A 24,514-nucleotide genomic window follows, 5' to 3' on the forward strand; every position below is an offset into this window, starting at 1 on the left:
TACACATACGAGTGACCTGAGCAAAGTAAGAACAAGTTTTGGTCTTTATGCGTTACACCAGCCCAACGGCTCACCAAGCTAACGCAAACATGAAGCCAAACTGTAAATACAATATTCTGTAGTTACATTTTCCTCATAGAGGTTTTCCTATCTGAAGGCTCAGATTCTCTTTTTAAAATGGAACTTGAGCAACAGCTGAGTGGAAAATAAAAAAAAAATCTCCCTCACATAGAGATCCAGCTCTGTCCCAAAGACTTCTGGGATATGTAGTTTTGGTCAGGAGTTCTCTGAGACCAGGCAGCGCTCCCTCTGATCGGGAACTATGAATCCTTCTTTCTGTTCACTCTCTCTTCTGTCTGACAAGACAAAAGACTGTTTAGGGTCGATCACCACCATGCTGACCTTGTCCTGACCAGGAGCCTCCACCTCGGCATAAGAAGGGTGACCCGAGCCTCGCCTGAACTTCATGATTGGCCAGCGGGTGGGCCGCCGCTGAGGGGCGAAAAATTACAGAATATGAACATAAGTGAGTTTGTTCGAGAAAAATGTGGATATAATAATGAAAAAGACATGTGCAGCTCTGCTAAATGTACTTTTAAACTCATGTCAGACCATGTTTTAAATTCTATGATAAAATTAATGTCCCCGGCTTGGCAATGGCAAATATTTCCATCTAACTTTCAGAAAGGGTTTAAAATATTGGAAGGTAAAAAACCGTCGGAAACTCACTAAAATCATTTTAAAAAATCATCTGAAAACCATGAATACAAGCTGCAACTCTCATGCAAGTATAGCCATAATTTTCTTAATGCCCTGTAGTGGACCACAGAGGATATTAGGTATCATTCTCTGGGAGGCTGAGTATTCACACCAATGTTCACAGTGATCTCCCGGTAGATGATAAAATGTCCTGCTCTAGATTAAAGTGTTGGAAGGACCGTTGTTTTATCTTTAGGCCCCGCTGCTCGCAAGGCAAAAAATAAATGAACAGATATTAACTGTGATGTGATTACTTATTCTCACTTTACATTTTGACTTTATTTGCATGAGGAAATCCAAATGAAAAAACACAAGAGGAGATCCTAGAAAATGGATTATGAACTATGGTGTCACTGACCTCCATGAAGAAGAGGCTGGCGCTGGAGGTGGGGTGGTTGTACATGTAGACAGACATGAGGAAGGCTGCTCCCATGATGACCATCACCATGATGATGCCCGCCAGTAGACCCGTCTGCGGCCGCTCATTGCTCTCTCCTGTAGTCTCCTCTTCTCCTGCTGTACAGAGATGATGGGACTGTGTGATGAACTTTGAGCCACTTGTAGAATTTGCATCCTCTGCTCAGATACACTCAACATAAAGACATCATACATGCAGATATTTCCACTTGTATCAGAATAATGAAAAAAAAAAACCTTAATGACACAAACATTTTACATGAAGTGGCTTTAACTATCAGATCAGATGCAAATATGTGCGTTTTAAAAAAAGTGTACCAATAATAAATCACAATCAGACACACAGTAGGTGAGCATGGATGACTTACATGCGTCACTGATGTGCAAAGAGATCTTTGTGTCATCTAGAAACAGAGACAGTTATATTATAAAAGATCATACAGGATGTCAAGTGTTGTACCTTTTTTTTTTTTTTAAACAAGTTTGTGTTTAAGAATTGTTTGTCCTGTCAGGAATAAAACAATCTGAGATTCACTTTGGGACTTCAGGAATTCCTTTTATATTTTTTAAATAAAATAATCAAGTGCTTTTCCATCTACCTAAGTAAAATTTCAGTAAAATAACTTCTGTTTGAGTAGGATGTTGTATTCTCTTACCGCACAAACAATAGCCGCTACAACCAAAATAACAGCTCTCCTATATTCTGACTCAACCAGAGTGACACACATACATTGAGTCATCCTTCAGCAGCTGAGGACACTATGCAGTATTTAACATGGCGCTGTATACACTCAACTAGGAGCTGACAGAGGGCTGGGAAATAGCTGACCACTTGACCCTCACACTGTCAGACTTTACACAACACACCGTGCAACGACAAGTATTATTCATGAGATGGAAATGACACCTGTGCTGCCCTAAAGTTACAACTGTTAAACCTCAAATCTTCAAAGAATTTATATTAAGAAAGAAAAGTATTTCAACTTTAAAAGTCTTAGAAACCAAAAAAGGATCATATTTGAAAATACTGCTGTTTCAGACTAATAAAACTACTGTTTTGCTTACTACAGATGATCTGAAAGCATCTTGTCAGCTTACCCTCTGCAGGTTTGCTGGTTGGAGGCTGTAGGGTGGACACTATTCTGCTTGTGCTGCTGCGTGTTGAGGGGTTGGTGACAGTGGTTGTGCTGCTGAGGGGGGCAGAGGTCATGCTGGAGGTCCTCTGCTGCACTGTGGTCGTTGTAACTGGAGTGGTCGCACGTGTGAGGTGTTGAGATGTGATGTTTGTGAGGTCCGTCATTCGGAGACACTGGGGATCTCTTCTCTGCAAAAACAAACGTTGGTAAACTCTTCTTCTGAGTTCTAACTGAATTCGACTTTCCGTAACTCACTGAAATGCAAAAATAATGAGAACCTCCTCCGGGCAGCCACGGTCGACCCAGTCCTGCCGGTAACGATCGAAGCCACTGGAGCATCTGAGAAAGGAAGTAAATATTATTCAAGTGTATTACAGGTTTACTTCACAAACAACATACGGGGTTGACAAAGTTCGAATGAGGCCTTTTTCAGCCTAAAAGGAGGTGTCCATATTTTTTCTCTTAAAACAATACTCACATTGAAAAGATTATCAGTCGCTTTAATTGTTTCTCCTCTGTCCGTACGGGCTGAGAGACATCCTTTTCTGAACCCTTTCTGTGCTAAAATTTCTTCAGCAAAGCTAAAATTCGGCTTCTGAGTTGAGTCTCAGTCACATCACGCAGATGTCTTCCAAACTTAGTATTTAAATATGATATTTTGTTTTAATTTCCCACTTGATTTTACTGAATGCGAACTCTAGATTTTGACCCCACATCACTTACACGGAAATCACTTTAGGAACAAATGTAATTGCAGCCAGTACGAGGAACAGTTACACCAATTACGACCAATGACTCTCTCAACTCTTTCAATACGAATATTATTTTCAAACAATATAAAATGTGAAAATATTCTTTAATGCATAAACCAAATATATAAATTATCTTTATAATTCTGTGAACCGCAGCACATTTCTGCACAAAACTATCACTTGAATTCAGATATTGTACACATTTTATTAAATAGTATTTCTATTTCTATTTTTATTGTAATTTTGTTCTTTTCTACATTTATGTTTCTCAATTGCAATACTTGCTCTCATGTTTTTAAATACCCTCCAGAAATGTATTAAAACATATACAAATAGTCTGTTTGGAACAATAACATGCATCTGATATTTCTGACAACAAAAAGTTAATTCTGAGACGCACTACAGCTACACTGTACATTAACACTGCCACAAGTCAGTGTTCATGAGTCTGACTCAGGAGACGTCTTAATGCAGCTCTGGATTCAGATGAATCTTAAACACTTTCATTCATTAAAATACGTTCGGTGGGAATGTGCAGGCTCGTCAGTGGCATGTGCTCTCTGAGTGCTTTCCAGTTTACCTTTGTAGCCGACTGCACCAGCTGCAGTTAAAGCCAATCTGAGAAGTGACACATGGACCACAGCTGGAGAACTGGAGACATGCTGAGAATAAAGGAAAACTGTGAAGAGTGAGGAGAAAGAGACGGCTCTGACTTCTGGGACTCAACGATTTACAGGCCGTCCTGCAGCATAAGGCTAACGTGCAAATCCTGCTACGGTTTACAAACGTAGATAAAAAGTGTGTCAACTGTACAACTACAATACAATTCAAAAGTGTGAAATAAATGTTCAGATCCGGAAATTGATGATCCAAATATACAAAACACAAATGGCAGTCTGTGTGGTTTGCCAACACATCTCTTTGTACACTTTAATGAACTCACTTGGTAGAGGTAGCATCTCGACAGCTGTAGAATTGGAGATTTTGGATTTGAGGATGTCGACTTTGTGATACTCAAAAATGGTTCTCCTCCGAACATCTGGAGCATGTCAGAAAGGACATGATATTGTTATTAAATGGTGAGATTCAGTGTGTTGTTTAATAAGCTGGTTTGTAAGAAAATGTATTTTTTATACACCACTCACTGGGGATCTGCTCTATCTCATGAAGAACCACAAAAGCATCTGATAGGCCCACTTTGACAGGATGATTCTCAGTGCTGATGTTGCTGATGTCTAAAGGAATCTACGTTAGAAAAAATAACACAAAAGGCTATATAATTAAACTAATTTTGCGTTAACAGAAGAACACAAAGAGGAGAAGAAATGTCACCTCTTTGTATGCAAAGACGATACGCCCGTCGCTGTGCAGAACGGCCTGGAAGGTGAAAGTTCCTAGACTGATGTTGTCCTGGAGGTGGATGCGGCTCCACTGAACCACCAGTGCAGTGCCTGGACGGTAGACATACAGAAACACAACCATTCACAAACACAGTGTAAACACTCTACAGCTGACCCACAAACAAAAAGCCACAATTGATGACAAGTGAACCACCAAAATGACGGTCTCTTACCGTTATCAAAGTAAAACACAGTAGAGTTTTTGGACAGACTCGGGTCAAAATTGGCCATCAGAGGGGCGATGTACTGAGTGGCTGTGAGCATTCGGTGGATTATATCTCCAGTGTAAATGAAACCTGTGAGAGGAAAACATACCATCAGTCATTCACAACATTCATTTCAATCATCGATGAGATATGAGACAATGGTTCCCCTCCCTCTGACCGACCACGTAACTATCAGACAAGAATAACCACGGCTGTTAGTGACAGGTGCAAACAGCAACAGTTTTCACTTCTTGCTAAACTTGTGCATGAAAGGAAGGACATTGTTAAAAGTCAGAGTCAGGAAAACTGCAATGATTGGAAAACAAAAACCTGCAACTTTCCCTTAATCATTAAAGGTTGTGTTGAACCGATTAGAGGCAGAGTGCTGGAGACAGCCATTTTAAGATTGTTTGTGATTTGCTCTTAGTGACTAAGGAGTCCTCTTAACAACTTCTAACCTTTCACAGATTTAGGAGCTCATTTTTTAGCGCTAAAATGCTTTGTGAAATACTCTTAAACCAAGAATTTAGAAATCCTAAAATTAGGACTGACTCGCCCATTTATTAAAAAGAGTTACTCCCAGAATCAGCGAATTAGGAGCTTCTTAGATGGATTATCCTAAACTTCAATATTTTGCTGCCGATGGACAGGTTGTATAACATGTTTAGAAACAGATGCTGATCAAAATGCTAAAACATATTCCAAACACACTACGGAAAACATCACTGGAAACCTGTGACGCAGGTTGGTTTGGATATCCTACGTAAGCGCGCACTGTGCGTCTGTACTATGAAGGGAAAAGTTAACAAAAATATCATAAACATTATAAATTCATATGATGTAGCTCAAATTAAGATAACATCTCAAATGACTTTGAATACAGACTGAGCCTCATAGCTCTGAGCAACTTACCTCCAGTTGCCACTGTGAGTTCTTTTAGTTTATGGCCGTAGAAAGGGAAGTCAAAGGAAAGATTCACTCTCTGGAAACAAAGAGAAAGTGTAATAACAGCTGTGTGTTAAAGATGGACAACAATCACTTTCAACACAAGAGAAACCTTTTGTCAGAATGTTTAATCAGGTAAATAAATTGCTTATTATAAACTTTACAGCAATTAAGTTATTGTTTTAAAATGTTCTCAATTTTTACATTCATAAATTAAACTGTAACATGCGGATCAACACTTCATTAATACTTTGTCTTTATCATTTGAATCTTGAAAATACTTTTTTTTTTTTTCCATTCAGGAAAGCCAAAGTAAATACACAAACTAAAAATGGATTGCCCACTGAACAACTTCTACATGAGATATTTCATTTCCATAAAACACTGAATGTCCCGTTTATTCACTCAGACTGATTTCATACCTCCGCTTGTCTGTGGGTGCTGGACAGGAAGCCACAGACCTTCCAGTCGCCCTCTTCCATCTCCTCGATGTTCACCCACAGCTCTCTACTGGCTGCGTCTCCAGGACTGTAGAGTTTAGATGTATAGTAGGCGTGATCAATGTCCTGTCCAAAATCAAATTAAGTTAAATCAGTAGAAGGGACGAAACATGTCAAGTAGAATTAAACTTGAACTAATGGGGTTCATGTTGTAACGATATAAAGTGTGCTTCTATGCTCGGGAGGCTATCACATTTAAGCTTAGCACAACTTTAGCTACTTTTGTTTAAGGATAAGACAGATTTTTGACATGTGCGTAAAGGAAAACAGCTTAAGTTCATCAAGCACACACAACAGTCAAGTCAAGAAATACATTTGTAAAATATAACTTTCCAGGAATATCTTTATTGTTATTTACGGGAAACAAAATTGCGGCTGTTAATTCACAACATTCATCAATATCATAAAAATTTGAAACAATCTTTGGCCATATCATCATATAAGACTGAGACTTCAAACTATTTTTGGGAGGCGCTGCCCCTTAAAAGCCCTGCTTCACTTTCTGAAACATCAATATGTTTTGTGAGATATATTTTATTTAAAAAGTATGGTCTTTGTGAAAGTTCAACATTATATATACCGGTTCACATGTCTGCTCCGTATCTAACTGTGACTTGTGTGTGTTTAACTTGTACTAACATCTAGGCACTTTCCTCTCTGCTGTTCTTCGTATCTAACTCTGTGACTGGATTCTAACCTGTACTAACACACTAACATCCTGACACTTATTCTTCTTTTACACTTTATTCTTGTTGATAGGTTAAAATGTTTTTGTATAGTTGCACTGTCGTTATTTGCTGCTCTGTGTGCCCTGAATTGCCCCCCGGGGACAAATAAAGTTTTTTGAATTGAATTGAATTATATGCAGATACATTTATAGCAGAAAGCTTCATTAAGAATCTCGCCCACTTTCAAACAATTGTTACCTTATTGTTCCAAACTTCTTTTCTATTTAGAGACTAAATAAATACCAAAAAAGTACAAATTGCTTCTGAATGTTTTCTGATACTGTTTTGTTTTCTTGTATTATTCTTACTATTTCTTATTAATACTTTTATGTGGTCTCATTGCAATTCAACTCGCTTTTAAAATATTTTAAACAACAATATCCAGTTAAATGCATTGTGGTCAGATGAATGCTGTTTGCCCATGTTGCCGTGACGCAGCCCTGGACTGAAATGGGTAAAGTATCTCTTTATGTTCAGAAGTTTTTCTTCATCTGCTGAGATGTAAAGGACTTTACCACAATCTGAGTAGAGTTGCTGTGTCCCTCCTCCATCAGCAGGTCTGGATCTGACTCTTCTGGTTGGTGCTGGTCTCTGTAGTGGCCCCTCTTATCGGCACTCCAGCCACGGGCCCCAGACCTCCTCTCCCTGGGCTTGTTGCTCACTCCGGCTGCGTGCCATGACCCTTCCCCCGGAGGAGAGAGCCCCTGTGTGTCTGTGCGGTAGACTCCTGAGGAATCAAAGAGAGGGACATACTGTACGTTAGTAGTTGTAGTTTTTTTAGAGCATGCTTAATAGAAATGCACTTAAGAACAAATGTAATTTGGAAAAAAACCTGATTATTTTGTCACAACTTAAACAGTTTGTGACCGCATACGGCTAAAAACTGGCATTAAAATAACAGTAAGTGCTGAAAACAATCAGTTTGATTAATAAATGTGTTTATCAACATATAGAAAGGAACGAAAAAAGACAGAAAAGCAGACACTGCTCTCACAAACAGGTTTACACATATGAAGCCAACATTTCCACAAAGTTCCTGAACACTCAGACCGTGCTGCAGATTTGTTTTGATAGTTTTCTGGCAAAAAATCCCAAGGACGCCATAACAAGTACCGGTGGGTCAGTCATTACAAACTCATATTGTGCAGCCAAATGTTTTTCAAACTAGGGTTGAAGATTATTTTCATAATTAATCTGCCAATTATTCTCTTCATGATTGATCTTGTCTGTAAACCATCAGAAACCTCTCTCTTACAGCGGTCAGGAAAGAAAATTAAGTCTCACGTTGGAGAACTTTGAACCATCAAATGTTTGGCATTTGTGCTTGAAAAAAAAGAAATGGATTATCAAAATTGTTGCTTTATTAACCGAACTTATCAGAAGCTATCAGAAGATACCAAAAATGCCAGGGCAAATTGTTGGTGGAAGTCAATGACGCACAATGCATCAAGAACATTTCCATCAGGATTCATAGAGCTTCAATGAAGAGTTTGAAAAACCTATGTAGCCTGCTGTCAGTGTGAACTTCTGTACTAATGATTATTATACCAGTGTAACAACCTAAGGGGTGAAAAAACACGGGGAACTGTGCGTTAAAGCCATGTTAGATGTGGAGAATGCATCTTCGAACATCTCATGGGGCAAACATGCGTCGTTCTGCCCCTTCCAGTGACAACAGTGCGTCCTGATATTTCTTTTCACAGCAGAGGGTGAAAGGATGCTTCACATTCTTCGCACCAGCAGGTCCAGGACCAGGCATGTGAGGCCGGGCAGCAGTGGGTGTTGTCTTTATTTCTGTCACATGGTGGCCCGGCCTCATAACCCCTCCATCTGTGTGATGGCAGTGCACTGATGCTGCACAACCAGTAGCAATAGAACTGGTAACAAAAGTAGTAACTGTATAAATTAAGTAATAAAGAAAGAAAGAAATGCATTGAATGAGATTTTTGTTAAAATGCCCGGTCTGTAGATGAGCAAAAGTCACATTTCAACACGGCTCACCAACTGTTGCAGCACATAGTCCATGAACAACATCCTCCACAGAGGATAGAAAACTACAAATACTGAAAAAACGAACAAACCTTACCGCTCCAGATACACACCTGCAAAACACCTGCACACATTTTCAGTCGTTGGCATAAAACAAAGCTTATATTTCAAACAAAATTACATGTATAAAATGTGATCATTACAAAAAGACTACACTAAGATAAATGAAGCCAACCCATAATCACAGGAAATGACACTTGACTGTTCATAGATAGTTGTTAGGCAGGTAAGTGCTGACTTAGAAATGACTGAACATTAGTTCCACATAATACTTTTGCTGGCAGCTTTTTTTCGATCCTCTAACCCTGTTAATGTAATTATTTTCACTGGGTAATGTCTGATATTATTATGGTGTGTCTTGTTGCTGTTTGTAGTCCTGCACTTGTGATGTAACACCATATGACTTGAGTTCTGTCTGTTTGAATGTGATGCTTGTTGCCTCGACAGAAAATCCAATAAAAACACGTTATTATAAGTTGCACATAATATATTACTTGTGCTGAAACTTTCTATTGAGCAAACGGACCTGAAGTTAGAAGCAGATACATTGTATTTCTTACCATAAGCGGACTTTAGCCTCGTGAAGCTCATGTGTAACTGTAAAACCAGCAGCAGTCCTGTGATGAGATGAAGCGTCCTGGTCAGGGTCATGGTTATCCTTCCCCTCAGGTCGTAACTTAACGCATTTTCAAAGCGCAAATAATTATTTGGCGCAATGTGAGTTTGCGGCTGAGCCTCCAGTCTCACTGTCGGGAGTTTTTAACTCTAAAAAAGTACCGTTTAAAAATGTATATTGTAAAAACGTAGGTGACGCAGGCTTAATGAATGCAGCCCTGGGTGAAGCTCCTCGTCGTGTTGATGTCCCTGTTGAACTGAGAGCAGCGCTGAACCCGGGAGACGTTCAGGTGCCGTCGGAATTGTCAGCATTATGCGCCCAGAGCGCGAGCGAGTGGAGGAAGTGTCTCGTGTACGGATCTAAAAAGTACTAATACTGTCCCTGAAACATCTTTTTTTTTTAAGTATCAAATATCATAATGTGGAAAGCTTGTTATTGCATGATTTTTTTTTCACGTTTTACCAAGATATTTTCACGTTATAACGAGAAATGTTCATGTTATTACTTCATACAAACGATCCACATTAGAAATCTTTGCTTGTTTAACAATATAATTTTTCTCATATGCAGAGGTGGAAGAAGTGCTCAGAGCTTGTACTTAAGTAAAGCAGTACTTCCTCACTGTAGAAAGTCTGTTACAAGTAAAAGTCATTCAAAAGTACAATCATCAAAATGTACTTAACGAGTACTCATTATGCAGACTCCATTTCATATTATATTAATAGACTATAATTGACAGATTGATGTAAATGTCACTTTAATGTTACAGCTGATACAGGTTAATTTAAATGACTTCATATACTGCTGTGTAGCTTAATCTTTAACAATGTTATTTCACTTGTTGACAATATTTTGTATTAATAATCTGAATCTGTAAAGTAACTAAAGTTACTAGTATAACTCGAGTAAAAGTAACACAAAATTGTACTTAAGTACAGTACTTGAGTAAATGTACTTATTTACTTTTATGTATTTCATGTGAATGTTAAATTTAGGAAACGTGCGGAGAAGGGAAACATTGAGGAAGGCAGTTCAATCATTTGGATTATTTGATTAATTCTACTTCATGCTTGAGGTGCAGCGTGTTGTGATTCTGTGGTTATTGAGCAAATGTGTTTGTTATAAGGCCACAGTAAAATAAATACAGGCATGTTTAATTCATTGTCCATTGAATCTCTCAAGCACATGGTTAACGCAGAACGACTGACTTCAGCTGCAGGAAGCTTTGTCTGAATGCTCCATAACTCAACAGTGAGGGACTCGGCTGGATCCATCTTGGTGTCTCTGACTCTTTCCAGTGCAGATCTGTTGGCAACGTTGTGCTTTATGATCAATCACTCACAAATTGAAGGATTACAATTCACTTGTTAATCCGTGAAAACCATCTACATCTATACTGATTAATATAAAAGCAGGATTTTACTGTTGTAATTGGTTATGCTACTATTTTGTATAGAACTGCAACTAATGATTATTTTCTATTATTTCTACTGATTTTCTCAGTCGATTGCTGAATGTGAATACTGAAGATTACATGGAGCAAGTTAAGGCAGCAGTAGTTATGTCCCTCATAGAAGACTTATTTAAACAAAGACTCAAACCAGGGCTGGGCAGCTTTTACTTATTTTGAAGGATCTCAATACTTCCTCCACCATTGATTTATTGATTGCTAACCAATTACAAGAATCTCTTTTTTTTAGGTTCCAACGTTTGTACCTCTACTTGAGTAAAATTAAAGTAACAGCTGCAACAAAGGTCTTTGGCCTGGTGGTGGAGACGGCTGCCGTATATTTGCTACATTCAACGTAAACCCAGAGCAGAATCCAGTTTGACGAGAATGTTTACATAAAACATTACTAAAGCCTGACATGGCAAATATGGACCGGCACAAACATTTTTCTGACCTGCCAGGATCACAGGGCACCATTATGAGATATGAAAACACTGAGTTTGTGCTCAGATGCATCAATGACTTAAATATCGACAGCACTGCCTGGAAAGAAAACAGTTAAATGATTGTGAAGATAACTAAAAGATAAGTGTTCAAGCGTGATTTGTGTGTATTGAGATTTGCTCACAGGAACATAACAAACTTGTTCAAACATCAAAGTGACACCAACAACAATGAAGGACGCACAAACATTGTATACTTTATATTTAATGCAAGAATGCAATACCCACGGAAAAGACCAATTCTACTGGATGACAATTAAAACCAATGCGTTAAGCACTCGAGACCTTTAACTTATGACAAAAAGACCTGAGTGTATAAGGGTCACGATTCAAAAGCTAATACTACAAACACACCACAAGTTGGGGTGAAAAATTAAACCATAAGAAGTTGTGTCTTTACATTGTGTCAAAGTTTTGAGATGTTGAAGGGATACATTTATATAAGAAACAACAAATAAGCTCCTCATTAAAAAGGTGTTCATGTGCATTTTTGACATCAACAATCATTTCCGCAATATTTTTGAGACTGGAAAAACCACATATGATCATTTAAGTTGTTTTTGTGCAGATTCAGTCACACTAATTCAGATACGGTGGTCGTTCTGTTGATTATTTTATGGCACACAAAAATAAAAGACAAAGCCCACTAGTCTAACGTTCCTTTGTCTTTTGCCGTTAATCCATTATGTATCAGCTGATTGATAAGTCAGATTTATCTAGGGCTGTACCGAATCCCTCAGAACGCTGACGTTCAGATTGGATCACTTGTGAGGCTCAAACATTTCCAATAACTCCAGAACATTAAGTCCAAAAGTGTTTGTTTCCAACATTCATCATGTGTTTAACAAATATTTCGTTTCAATCCATATCTGTCAGCGTTTTAGCCTTTCAAAAACAAAATTTACACCGCAATCTCAAAGCTGTTAAGTCACATTTAAAACCACAAAAACAAAATCCATCTGGGCCTTAAAACCGCTAGTAAATTACTTAAGATGCTTAAACTAGCATACATATTTATCGATCTAGTAAGAAGAGACAGCGGCGGTGGTGGTGGTGGTGGTATTGTTTTCACTGTTTCATTGTTGTCTATTTGTGCGTCATGGCAAAATGTGTTCCTGGAGACACTTACTGTAACTGGAACTAACACAGAAGTGGTTTTGAGTGTCTTGCCAGGTGTTTCTATGTCTATGGATGCATTTGTCCCTGCTATAGCTGGTGATGACAAAATATGATGACAGATATTTGAAGTTTAATTCAAAAACCTAAATAGAAGCTTTGAATGTCAAAAAGTGACATTCGGTATAGCCCTTGATTTATCAGATTAATGCAATAATGGAGGCCACATAAATCCTGGAAGTAACAAGCACATTTTAATCTGGTTTCATTTTAGCATCAACAATACCACCGACATTAGTCCAATTGGGTTCAGTCATACAAAGATATCAGAATTCTTTCTAAAATGATTTATTCATGTTTATAAATGCGCCTGACAGCACCTTTAATCAAACAGTTATTTGTGTCAGATGTTGGTGGAATGAGAAACTGTGCAGAGGAACCTTCAACAAACACCCAGCAGCTCCACTTCAAAGATGAGAGTGGAATTCCCTGGGATGATGGGTGGGTATCCTTTAGTGCCGTACGCATAATCTGGCGAGCAGGTCAACCTAGCCACCTGGCCAATGCTCATCTGTGGAGGAGAAGAGCGGGTTACATAAAGGTAATTATATGATTTCATATTCAATGGCTGATCTGATTTAGCAATGCACTTCATAAAGCCGGGGGACCCACAAGAATTGCCAATATCAAAATAACAGTAGGTGAGATACCCTGACTTTAAGTCCCTAGTATGGGTCAAGCTCCAGAATTCCCCAGGATGCAAATCAGTTCTTTCATCTTGTCACGTTCACGATGTGTGGACTTTTTTGCTCATTTGTAAAATGTATTCAAACACATTCGCCTCTCTTCTTCTGTCTGTCTCCTATGTCTCCCTCTTAAAATACAAACACACACGCCTTACTCAGTGGTTGAAGGTTCCTGGTTACAATGAAACGCAGCAAACACTTCAGTGACGATTTATTTAAATTGTCAGCAATTGACTGATTTTGAACATGTTTATTTAGCCATTTATTTTATATATTTTTTACTTTGTCAGTTTTCACTTATTATAGATAATGTAGTACATTGTTTATGTATATATAAATAATTTATGAGATATAATGTTAAATATTCTGTAATCAAGTAATTTGTTTAGGAAAGGAGCCTTCTGAATACCTTTGCATAGTTATATCCACGTTAAAAAAAGTTCAAAAAAAGTACTATTTTATTCCAGCTAATTTTTCTACATTTGCCGGACTATTGCTAATGACTCCCACATACCTTGGGCCCTGACAGATTAAGCTGAATTTATTTATGCATGTTGTGTTAGATGTCTACGTAGTAAAATCCAGATATTACATGCACAAAGGTGTTATTTTCAGTCAAAACATTATCTGGGTGATGTTTTGCTTTATAGGCTGTTATTAATCACAACAGGCTTGTAAAGTGCAACATGAATAGTTACACTATGTGCACTGAAGTTTAGAGGAGTGGCTAACTCATCTAACAATCCCAAAGAAGGTTGTACACTGATCTGTGTGCTTAGTTTGAGCTTATGAGTGACATCGTTTCCCCCAATATATTAGTGTCCCAGTGGGGCCAAGTTACCGTGTGTTTACTTGGGACCTGCTGATTTTTCATAACTTTTTTGCCAACATACTGAAAAGCTGTAGTTGGTAACTTCCTGTCATTTTTACATATTTGCTGAAAATGTCACTTTGTCCTGACAGCACAATGAGACAATCTGCCAAATGGTAAAGTGTCTTTACCTCTCTGTCTACACCTGACAGACAACCAGAGCGGAGGAGTCTGACATAATATAGTCATCATCTCTGACTCAATATTCCATTGCTGTATTGCCGATTCTTGCAAAAAGTGTTATCAGAAACGTATTAGTGCTGTTCAGCTGTAAAAGGAAAACATTTGTCTGGCAGGGATTGGTTTTGTTTTAACTTCCTCACAAATTGTAATTTTCCAAATAAACAATACACCAAAATACATTTTCTAAAAACACTTAATGGGAGAAGTAGGCAATACAGTACAGAATATCGTGTACTATCTGATCAGAGTTCAGAGGAGACACTGATATGCGTCAGAGGCTGCTCCGCTCTGATTGTTTTTTCTGCGTGCGTGGTGGAATCTAGCAGATGCCATTAGGAGCACACTGAGAGGGGGCTCGGCAGCAGATGGAGGTAGAGCTACAATACTTTTCCACAGATCATCTGTTTTGGTGTGCAGTCAGGATAAAGTGACAGTTTCAGCAAATATGAATAAAACTTTGATAGAAAGTTAGCCACTTCAGGTCATCTTGCTGTGGGAACTGGAAGTGTCCCTTTAAAGCTCCTCTTCTTACCTGAGCTACGCCCTCATCCCAGGCACGGATCACTTGGCCTTGTCCAATTTTGAATTTGAAGGGAGTTCCTCGGTCCCTGGAGGAGTCAAACTTTTGTCCATTTGTTAGAGTGCCTGTTCAACAACAATAACGACAGAAGACAAACAAAACCCAACTTGTTAGCACTCTTAACAGCTAATTTCTCTTCTGTCTCTGGTGTTTTGTAGCACTATAAATGCAGAGCGACCGAGTGTTTTAGCCACACAATGGAGGATTTCAACAGTTGGAGGAATAACGTTAGTTATTTTGGGAATGAGGATATCACTGCTATCTTAACATCCATACATTGACACAGACAGTTTAGCTTAGCACAAGAATAAGGGGCTAACTCCAGCCTGGCAAAATATTGTTTTTTAGCACTCCCATTGTATACGTAATGTATTAAATAAAATATAATTTAATATACCCTCTGTCTCAAATGCCGAAAATTGGGGGTGCTGGTAACCAGATCTGTTTAATTTTGTACAAAGCCAATGGAAGGAGGCTGGGACACCAAAAGAAAAAAACGTCTTAACTTTAGTATGAGTATGACACATGCGCAATGAAACTGGAGCTGCGCCTTTGAAGGGTTACAACAGATTTCACTTGAAATAAAGTGATGGTTTCCTTTCACGTACTCTTCGGTTTCATGCACCAAAGCTCAGACTTCTTTTTTTGGCATCCCAGCCTTCTTCCATAGACCTTGGACAAAGCCAGGCTGGAGCGTGTTAGCCATATTTGGACCACAGCGGTCTAAATATGATCAAGACACATTTTTGGAGCAACGAGGCAGTTAGCGAGCAGCCGCCTTAAGCTTGGCTGGCTCGGCCTGCAGCTTCACCTTACTCTGCTGTGCTAATGAGTAGGTATGCTAGTGCCAACAAGGAAGGATCTGAATAATAGAAATGAGCTCTCAGATGAAGTGTATGGCTCTTACAGTGCGTTCAGACCAGATGCGATAGAAACAGACTGTATAAAAAAAAATGAATGTAGCGTCTCAGTCGAGGCCCATTCTCTTAACTTGATCCAATCGTCCTCGCCTATGGGATTCACCATCTTGTTAGACTTTGACTGCCTCATTTCCTCTTACCAAAAGAGGGCATGTATGTGACGTTGGGGGGAGGGAGATACATCCATGTTAACCTCAGAAGTGAAGTTAGGGCCAGCAGCTAGATGTCACTCAAGAGTCTGCGCCCCTAATTATTCATAAACTTTAACCTCCAATAAAATAAAAGCTAGACTGGTGCAAAAAAATGTAGACCCCCCCCCTCAGTGTTGTCATGGAAATATGACCTAAACATACAGACAAGAATGTTTTTTGCACCAGGCCTTAAACAGCCTGTTTAACAAAGGTCTACGAGAAACTTCTCTATTATGAAACCTGCCCCAAGCGGACACTCTGAGAACTGCAGTTTTGGGCACTTCCTGATTGGATCAACCAGGAAGTCGCTGTGGTGGGGTCTTGGTTACTGTGCAATGACATTTTTCTTCTTCTTCTGGATTTCTGGGAGTGTAGATGTCTAAAAGGGAGTGTAGATGTCTAAAGGCTCGTCGCTGCCGTCCACGGGTCATGGTTTAGTTTTTTAAATCATATTCATAGTCACGTTTCTTGATGCAGTCGAGGAACGCAACAATGGCGGCTTTGGTGATCCCGTGGATGTGTCACGGAGAACTGAATGACGCTGAACGCAATCTCAACGCTGATTGGCTGTCGCGACTCGCCTGAAAAGTTCAATATTTTCAGCTCGCGCGTCGGACGCGTTTGAAGCGACATCGCGTCCATCTTGTCGCGCGCAACGAGCCTCGTCTTGAAATCGCGTCTGTACGCTGACTCTGTTTCTTAATCATGTACGCACCTTTACAGTGACCACCGTATCTTGTGCTGGGCTACGATGAGCTAACGTTAGCCGCTGAGCACACCCAGGCTGCATATGAGCAGACGGGAGGGGTTGGGCTCATGGTCGGGCTGAGGGGCTTCCGTCCCTCCACAAGGAAGGGAATACGCCATTTCCCAAATATGAAATGACACCATTCCTTTGAAGATTTCCTTTAAAAACTTGACCACGCGTGTTTATTTGAGTGAGTAACAGATATATTAAATGAATATGACTCAAGGTAACTAACATTTGGCCAGTTATGAAATATAACACCAGATCTTACCGACGTAGTGCACGCTCACAGTCTGTCCTCTCTGCGGGAAAACCCTGCCTTTAAAGGAGAAACACAGCGGCTTACAAGGGTGTTTATATTAAAAATATAGAAATATCAAAGTTATCGAGTCACTGGAATAAAAAAAAACCGTACCATCTCCTGGTCTGAGGGTATCAACTTGGACTCCCATTGTTCTTTCTGAGTCGTCTTCCCTCGCTCACACACTGGCTGCCGCACGAGCTCGGTGTCGTCTTCTTCTGCACGAGTCTTATTGGCAGCTGGCAAACACCGTTTGGGTGCGATAGCGCCACCTGCTGGTGTGGAGTGTGGCTCAAAGGACCTTACACTTACTGTACATCAACAAACCAATAAATAGGTAAAAGAAACAAATACTAATCATAGTGATAATAACTATAATATATTTCCAAACAAATGAGTTACTCTGAGAAAATTCAATATTATTTAATAGCACTTTTAAAAAATATTTTCTAAAATATCTATTAAATTGATTTTTCTTTTTCTTTTCTGAACCGTTCACTCGTTTGTCATCTTCCTCATACTTATCACAGTGTATAACATGCTCTATTGCAGTGGCTCTCAAACGTTGTACTCTCTCAAGTACCACGACCAACTTAACTTTTTCCACCACTTAAGTGCAATAATTTAATCTTACTGCTCATTTCTGTCATACACATTTTATCTTATACATATCCTCTACATGTAACTTATCTGATTTCATTTTCCGTGAATTTTATTATATTATTGTATACATTTTTTATTATTGTATTCTTACATCTACCTCATATATATTTGACTAAGAGTTCCTTTCCTTCCTGTTTTATAGTTAAAATGCTGCCATCTACTGTATGTGAAACATCATCACTTTAAACAACAAAAACTAACATCAAAACAAAAACTTTGAGGAAGTAATATTCTCAATATTAAACCTGTTTCATTTAAATATTTCAATAAAGTATTTTGAACCTGTACTTGTTTTTCCCATGGACACCCTGCGTTCCAACACCCATACTATTAAGTATGCCAAAAAAGAGTTTAATAGTTTGATACCTTACCATTTTGAGGGTGTGTCATGTCGTAGGTGTGTCCTGTGCACCTGCAGAGGGACCTAACAGTGCATACTTTGGAAGGCCAGCTAAAGTAAAAAGACAAAGTAAAAGATTTGGAACTCGGCCTTGCATGTCTAGGGCAGGGCTGCCCAATCCTGCTCCTGGAGGGCCTCTGTCCTGTATGTTTTAAGTTTCTCTCTGCTCCAACACAGACACCCTGCTTGATAACGAGCACACCATTAGACTCAGGTGTGTTAAAGCAGGGAGAAACCTAAAATATGCAGGATAGTGGCCCTCCAGAAGCAGGATTGGGCAGCCCTCGTCTAGGGTTTGCTCTCACGTTTTCTTCTTTGGCTTTTAAAAGCATCCTTTGTTGCACCGCTGCCATCTTCTGGAGTTAGTTAACGCCACAGTGTCCGGTCTATCATGTTGTCCTCATCAGTCCGGTTCTTATGAGGAAGCAGACCAAGCACCTTGTGCCTCCACCACACTCCAGTATGTATTTTACTCCTGCTCCCTTTAGCCATAATCTTTTAATTTCTTCCATCGTTTCCTTTTCCTCTGATACATATTTCCTGTATCTAGCAAATGCTCTATAGTTTCTGGTACCTGGCAATGATTACGATAACAGGTAAGATGCCTCCCTATAATGGGAAGAGTGCTGTTCAGATTACTGTGTCCTATTTTTATCCTAGTTATGATTGTCACATCTTTCCTGTTCCCTCCCATATTTCTCACAATGCCTGCACGGCTCGGTCTGTGTAATTACGGGATGAGTCACATGCAACAAGATCTAACAGGCTGATCAGGTTTGGTTTTTTTCCTGCTTGTGTGAGTGTGTGTTTGTGTGTGTGTGTGTGTGTGTGAGAGAGAGAGGTCTCTGCATGTGGGTGCTTGTCTTAGAGGGCGGTGACTCTTTGTCATCCAAACAGAAATGTAACATGTTTTTCAAGTAGTCTAATGGGAAGCTATTCTGTATTTAAACTGCTACAAAAACAATTGAGACATTGATCGTAAGTTAACAAGTAGTTTGACTTTTTCCTGTCTCTAAAACAACAGCAGAGCCTCTCAGGCCCTCTAAAGAGAGTACATCCTTTCTTAAACATAACTTAACCAGAAAGAAATGCATCTAACTCTTTTACGCAAGCACTGTACACATTGCGCTTTACTTTATTATTACCTTTTCATGCCCTTTTATAGTTGTACTCCACTATAGTAATGTGGTATTTTACATACAAACATATGACACGCTTATTAACCATGATGCTTTGTTATAGATTAAACTATCCAGAACTACTGTATAATTTAAGATGAAACTAATTAGTTGATTCATTAATTCGTCAACAGGCAGAAAGTGAACCGAGCATCTATTTTGATAACAGTTTGTGTCTTTGCAAATGCAAAAATGCCAAAACTTCGCATTATTTTTTGTTGGTTCAGTGGTTGGACAGAACAAGCATAGTGAAGTTGTCACTACGTGCTCCACAGAGACTGTTCTGGGTGACTGAGACATTATTTCTCATCACTGGCTCAGAAACTCAGACCTCAACACGTCCCTGAATCTTTTGTAAAGTATTATAAATTGCGATGTGTGCTTTAATACCTGCTGAGGTTAGTCAATCGCTGTTGTTAAGATGGCACTCCTTATATGTCTTGATTCAATTCAATTCATCTCATCTCATCTCATCTTCATCCGCTTATCCGGGGTCGGGTCGCGGGGGCAGCAGCCTTAGCAGGGGACCCCACTCTTCCCTTTACCGGGGCCACATTTACCAGCTCTAACTGGGGGATCCAGAGGCGTTCCCAGGCCAGTGTGGAGATATAATCTCTCCACCTAGTCCTGGGTCTTCCCCGAGGCCTCCTCCCAGCTGGACGTGCCTGGAACACCTCCCTAGGGAGGCGCCCAGGGGGAATCCTTACTAGATGCCCAAACCACCTCAACTGGCTCCTTTCAATGCAAAGGAGCAGCGGCTCTACTCCGAGTTCCTCACGGATGCTGAACTTCTCACCCTATCTCTAAGGGAGACTCCAGCCACCCTCCTGAGAAAACCCATTTCGGCCACTTGTACCCGCGATTCAATTCAATTCAATTTTATTTATAGTGCCAAATCATAACAAAAGTTATCTCAGGACACTTAACAAACTAGGTAAAGACCACACTCTATGACTTATTTATGATAAACATAAATAACAACAAAGAAATAATGTCATATTATCGAGGGTATAATTCTGTGCATCTTTACACAATCATATTAGTCATATACGGTGAACAAATGATCTACTTTTCGATTGCTGCAATTCAAATAAAGCTGTAAATATACACTTCATAAACAAACATGTATTTATTAAGTGTTAAAAACAGTGTTACAAATTCAGCTTCAGCAGAACAGAAAAGCAGCCGTCTTTAGAATGCGCAGTGTCTTAAAAACAACACAAAAGATTTCTGCAAAGTATTTTACTCTGACTTTGTCGACTGCTCTTCAAACACTAAAATGTTTTCAACAGAGAACTGCTTCTGTCGGTCACATAAACAAGTTTAAACTAGTTACTACAAGGCGTTGGTTCAAGTCCATTTCTTAAAAACAAGTTAACATTTTCAATGTTCACCAACAGTCAAGGGGGTTTGTAGGTAGGCAATAAGTATGTTCATGTAATGAATAATCTAGTTGTCATTCTAAAAACTAAATGGTCACTGATACATTCTCATTTAGTGGCCTTTACATCCTTTAATCCATTTGTTAATATTTCATCTTTTAAACAAGAGTTTTAAAGGCGTTGAGCTAATAATCTGAACTAAGCATCAGTTGAAGCCACTGCGTTGTCAGTTGCATGCGGCGACGGATTATACAGATTGTTGTAGAAGGAAAATTCAGATTGAGTTCCATGTTGTGTGCCCTGGAAGAAAACATTTTTTTATTTTTATCATCGGCACTGTGAAGGCTGCACAGGATGTTTTGTGAATAAATCCTGATTACTTACATCTATTTTGCAGTCATATAGATCAAACACAGATCTCTGGTCCACTGCGTCGTTACTCATAATTGTCGGTTGTTTCCTAAGACACATAGGTAGAGATGTCAGCCGACAACATAAACTATCATTCTTCAGTGTTCTTATGTACATCGTGTAAAGGATTTATATATTTATAAACAACTGTGTACATTGTAATACACTTCCTGTTCAGCATAAAGAGGGAGATGGAGATGATGACTCCAGCCAGCAGAGTCAGACCAACCGCCAGACCTACGGACAACATGTCTGCAGACACAGAGAAACAATCCACATCAACTCATTTATTACACTTCATTTCATAATTGCAGCGAGGCTTAAATAAACAAATGCCATGAAAAGACCAAAACCAACAATGAATTTATCCCACTGTCACGTGTTGTTGTCTGTGGCGTCAAAGCCTGATAGAGCTTATTCTTCTGTGCTCCAATGTTCTCCAATAACTATTAAAAATACATAAATGAGCTGCATCGTTACAGCTGCAGTGTCATTCAGACATACACCTTCCTGCTGCTGTAAATAACTACCACACATATAAATCCCCCCCGGCTGAAAATGCACAATTTACTCCTCATTGCCTTGTGTTTGCGTAAAAGGAAATTACTACGCTTTTTTTCCCTTCATAATATCCAACTATTCGTTTGTGACCCATTTTTAAAGATTTAAAGGCACAATGAGGATTTGTCTGTTGCAGTTTATACACACACAACATTCAGAGTTGCCTCCTCCTCAGCTCAACAACACCAGAAGCACACACCTGAGTGCAGTTGTGCACAGCCCAGTGTAATAACTGCAGATTAATTTTCTTATTTTGGAACGACCTTTGTCTGCTTGGTTCGGGCAGAGAGGGTCTCTGCAGATACAGACACCGACACACACCTCTAGTGGGTGATAAGTGATGATTGAGAGGGATTACTTTTGTAAGAGTCGAAACATTGAATAGGAAAAATCCTACTCCTTCTGCCTTTAAGTTTTCAGTAGGAAAAACAGTGCCAGAGGCTGGGAGGGAAAGTCTGAAAGCACAGAGAGATGGACACATGCACTGTTGGTTTAGGCATGTCATGTCATGTGGTGACTAATAAAAAAATAAATAACACTAGGTTTATCCATTAAAGCAGACACAAATCTGTCTAGAAGCTGCTGCTCAAATGGACAAACGTAGTGGTTGTTTAAACCTATTTCATACAGTCTGTGAGTTAAACCCATATCAGTGCCAAATACTTTATAAAAGTTGTTGTTTCCACTGATGTTTAGACAGGGGTTAATGATTTCTGGATAGTTTGTCCAACATCTCATAAGAAAGACATGCATCAGAACGTGACTCTTTTTTAAATGTGCTAAAGAAAAATTGTCTGCTCAGTTGAAGTGTCTAAAAAGGGTTTCAGACCATTTTTATCATCAGGAGGGTCGATGGGGGGCTCTGAGTAGCAGCCGCCAGGGAGGATGGTGATATCATCAAGAGCAACGTCCCCACCTGTATTCATCCCCCTCTGATACACAAACACAAACTGCAACAAAAAAAAAGAGAGTTCAAATTCAGCAAAGCAATAAGAAATTAAAGAATACACACAAGTTAACTCTATGTACTCTATACATGAGACATTCGATCTAAACTGACTACAGGTATCTGCTGTAGTTAAGTTGTATTTTATCTAAACAGTCCAGAATGTTTAAGCTTTAGTTTAGTTGTTTGAGTTTGATCCTATTGCACGCTATTTTAATCACAATTGTAACTGATTTTCAGTCAGTCTGGCATGCTCTCCGCGGGAAACCGGTGGATTTCTTTCTCCAGGTAGAAAATGAGTCCTTGCACCAAGTGAAGGAGTTCAAGTACCTCGGGATCATGTTCACGAGTGAGGGGACGATGGAGCGTGAGTTTGGCCGGAGAATCGGAGCAGAAGGGGCGGTGTTGTGACAAAAAGAGAGCTGAGCCGGAAGGCAAAGCTCTCAGTCTACCGGTCAATCTTCGTTCCTACCCTCACCTATGGTCATGAACGCTGGGTCAGGACCCAAAGAATGGGTTTTCTCAGGAGGGTGCCTGTTGTCTCCCTTAGAGATAGGGTGAGAAGTTCAGCCATCCGTGAGGAACTCGAAGTAGAGCCGCTGCTCCTTTGCGCTGAAAGGAGCCAGTTGAGGTGGTTCGGGCATCTAGTAAGGATGCTCCATGGGCGCCTCCCTAGGGAGGTGTTCCAGGCACATCCAGCTGGGAGGAGGCCTCGGGGAAGACCCAGGACTAGGTGGAGAGATTATATCTCCACACTGGCCTGGGAACGCCTCGGGATCCCCCAGTTAGAGCTGGTTAATGTGGCCCGGGAAAGGGAAGTTTGGGGTCCCCTGCTAAAGCTGCTGCCCCCGCGACCCGACCCCGGATAAGTGGATGAAGATGAGATGAGATGAGATTTAGATCCTTTTGATTAAGAAGACTAAGAGTACAAAACTACCAAAATACTCAATAACATGTAAAAGGCCTGCATTAGAAGTCCTACAGTTCTACGTAAGAATTATCAACAAAATGTACTTAATGTATCAACGTAGGTATTTTTTAACTACTTTAGCTTGGTTCCCAAGCTAAGGGTTGGGCTCCTCCAAATGGTCACAAGATGAATTTGGGTGGTCGTAACACATAAATCTTTAAGAGTTGCAACTTCTTTGACTTTTCTCAATTTATGAGTGTAAAATGTAGTGTATTTTATTTTTATTTTTTTAAAATCTAAACTCTTCATCTGAAAGGTAACTTGTAGCTAATACAAAGTGTAGTGGAGTAAAAACTAAAATAGCATAAAATGGAAATACTCAATTACGCTTGTGTAAATGTAATTAGTTACTTATGGTAATACCAAAAACAACAACATCAACCAACAACAACAACCATGAGTGTTTCCTCTTAACACTGTCCGCATTCGTTCCAGTGAAACAATCAGAAGGTCAATATTACCCAGAATGCTTCTTTGTGTCCAACAGTCAAACGTGCTTCCTGCCACTTGTCTCCTTTGTTTCCTGTCTCAATCCACTTCAGAATCCCTTCGTCGTTGCCCCCACTATGAATTTTTCTATGGGACAGGACAGCACACATTCAAATGAAGGGTTAAATGTTATCAGAGTCCACGTTCAACTCATCAGATATTAACAGCCAGTTACCTGTCGTTTATGTAAACCCTGAGAGTCCCGACGTGGTTGCCATACATGTGGTACCAGAACGTCAGACAGTGACCTTTAGCAGACGGCTGGAACACGTCACTGATCAGGAAGGACATGTCTCCCCACTCGCCCACTGAGCTGTCCACATATGCGTAGTAACCTAGTGAAAAGATGGAAAGAGTTTGATCCAACTCACATTCTCCATCTATAGTTCCAGTCCTC

General features: G+C 39.7%; 2 protein-coding genes across 7 annotated transcripts; both read right to left on the reverse strand.

Annotated features, from left to right (window-relative positions):
• Positions 1-276: 276 nt before the first annotated feature.
• plxdc2a (plexin domain containing 2a) lies at positions 277-9,543 on the reverse strand (the record flags this gene model as incomplete). Its single annotated transcript, XM_083928598.1, has 15 exons — positions 277-492; positions 1,118-1,275; positions 1,545-1,580; positions 2,275-2,500; positions 2,591-2,651; positions 3,645-3,726; positions 4,008-4,103; positions 4,210-4,309; positions 4,397-4,515; positions 4,638-4,760; positions 5,583-5,652; positions 6,038-6,181; positions 7,359-7,570; positions 8,581-8,697; positions 9,453-9,543. 15 exons carry the CDS (start codon positions 9,541-9,543, stop codon positions 277-279), a joined length of 1,851 nt encoding a protein of 616 aa, XP_083784724.1.
• A 3,266-nt stretch (positions 9,544-12,809) lies between these two features.
• LOC310957367 (peptidyl-prolyl cis-trans isomerase FKBP1A-like) lies at positions 12,810-18,790 on the reverse strand. Of its 6 annotated transcripts, none has more exons than XM_083927908.1 (6): positions 18,486-18,790; positions 18,152-18,231; positions 17,232-17,392; positions 17,088-17,135; positions 14,910-15,022; positions 12,810-13,148 (listed from the first exon to the last, which is right to left on the reverse strand). In XM_083927908.1, the coding sequence occupies exons 3-6, from the start codon at positions 17,266-17,268 to the stop codon at positions 13,020-13,022; spliced, it is 327 nt and encodes a 108-aa protein (XP_083784034.1). In that variant the 5' UTR covers positions 17,269-17,392; positions 18,152-18,231; positions 18,486-18,790; the 3' UTR covers positions 12,810-13,019. The 6 variants fall into 6 exon arrangements, with proteins under 6 accessions (XP_083784034.1, XP_083784031.1, XP_083784032.1 ...); XM_083927905.1 differs by having other exon boundaries at positions 17,232-17,428; XM_083927906.1 differs by having other exon boundaries at positions 17,232-18,231.
• Positions 18,791-24,514: the final 5,724 nt, after the last annotated feature.

Source organism: Echiichthys vipera (assembly GCF_963691815.1).
Source record: "Echiichthys vipera genome assembly, chromosome: 15".
Lineage (NCBI taxonomy): Eukaryota > Metazoa > Chordata > Actinopteri > Perciformes > Trachinidae > Echiichthys > Echiichthys vipera.

Excerpts from the sequence above, each read along its gene's own strand:
- LOC310957367 (XM_083927908.1), bottom strand. The coding sequence starts at position 17,268 with ATGGGAGTCCAAGTTGATACCCTCAGACCAGGAGATG. Across the intron at positions 17,136-17,231 it reads TACCCTCAGACCAGGAGATG|GCAGGGTTTTCCCGCAGAGA; the intron begins GTACGGTTTTTT and ends TCTCCTTTAAAG. Across the intron at positions 13,149-14,909 it reads GGGATGAGGGCGTAGCTCAG|ATGAGCATTGGCCAGGTGGC; the intron begins GTAAGAAGAGGA and ends TCTCCTCCACAG.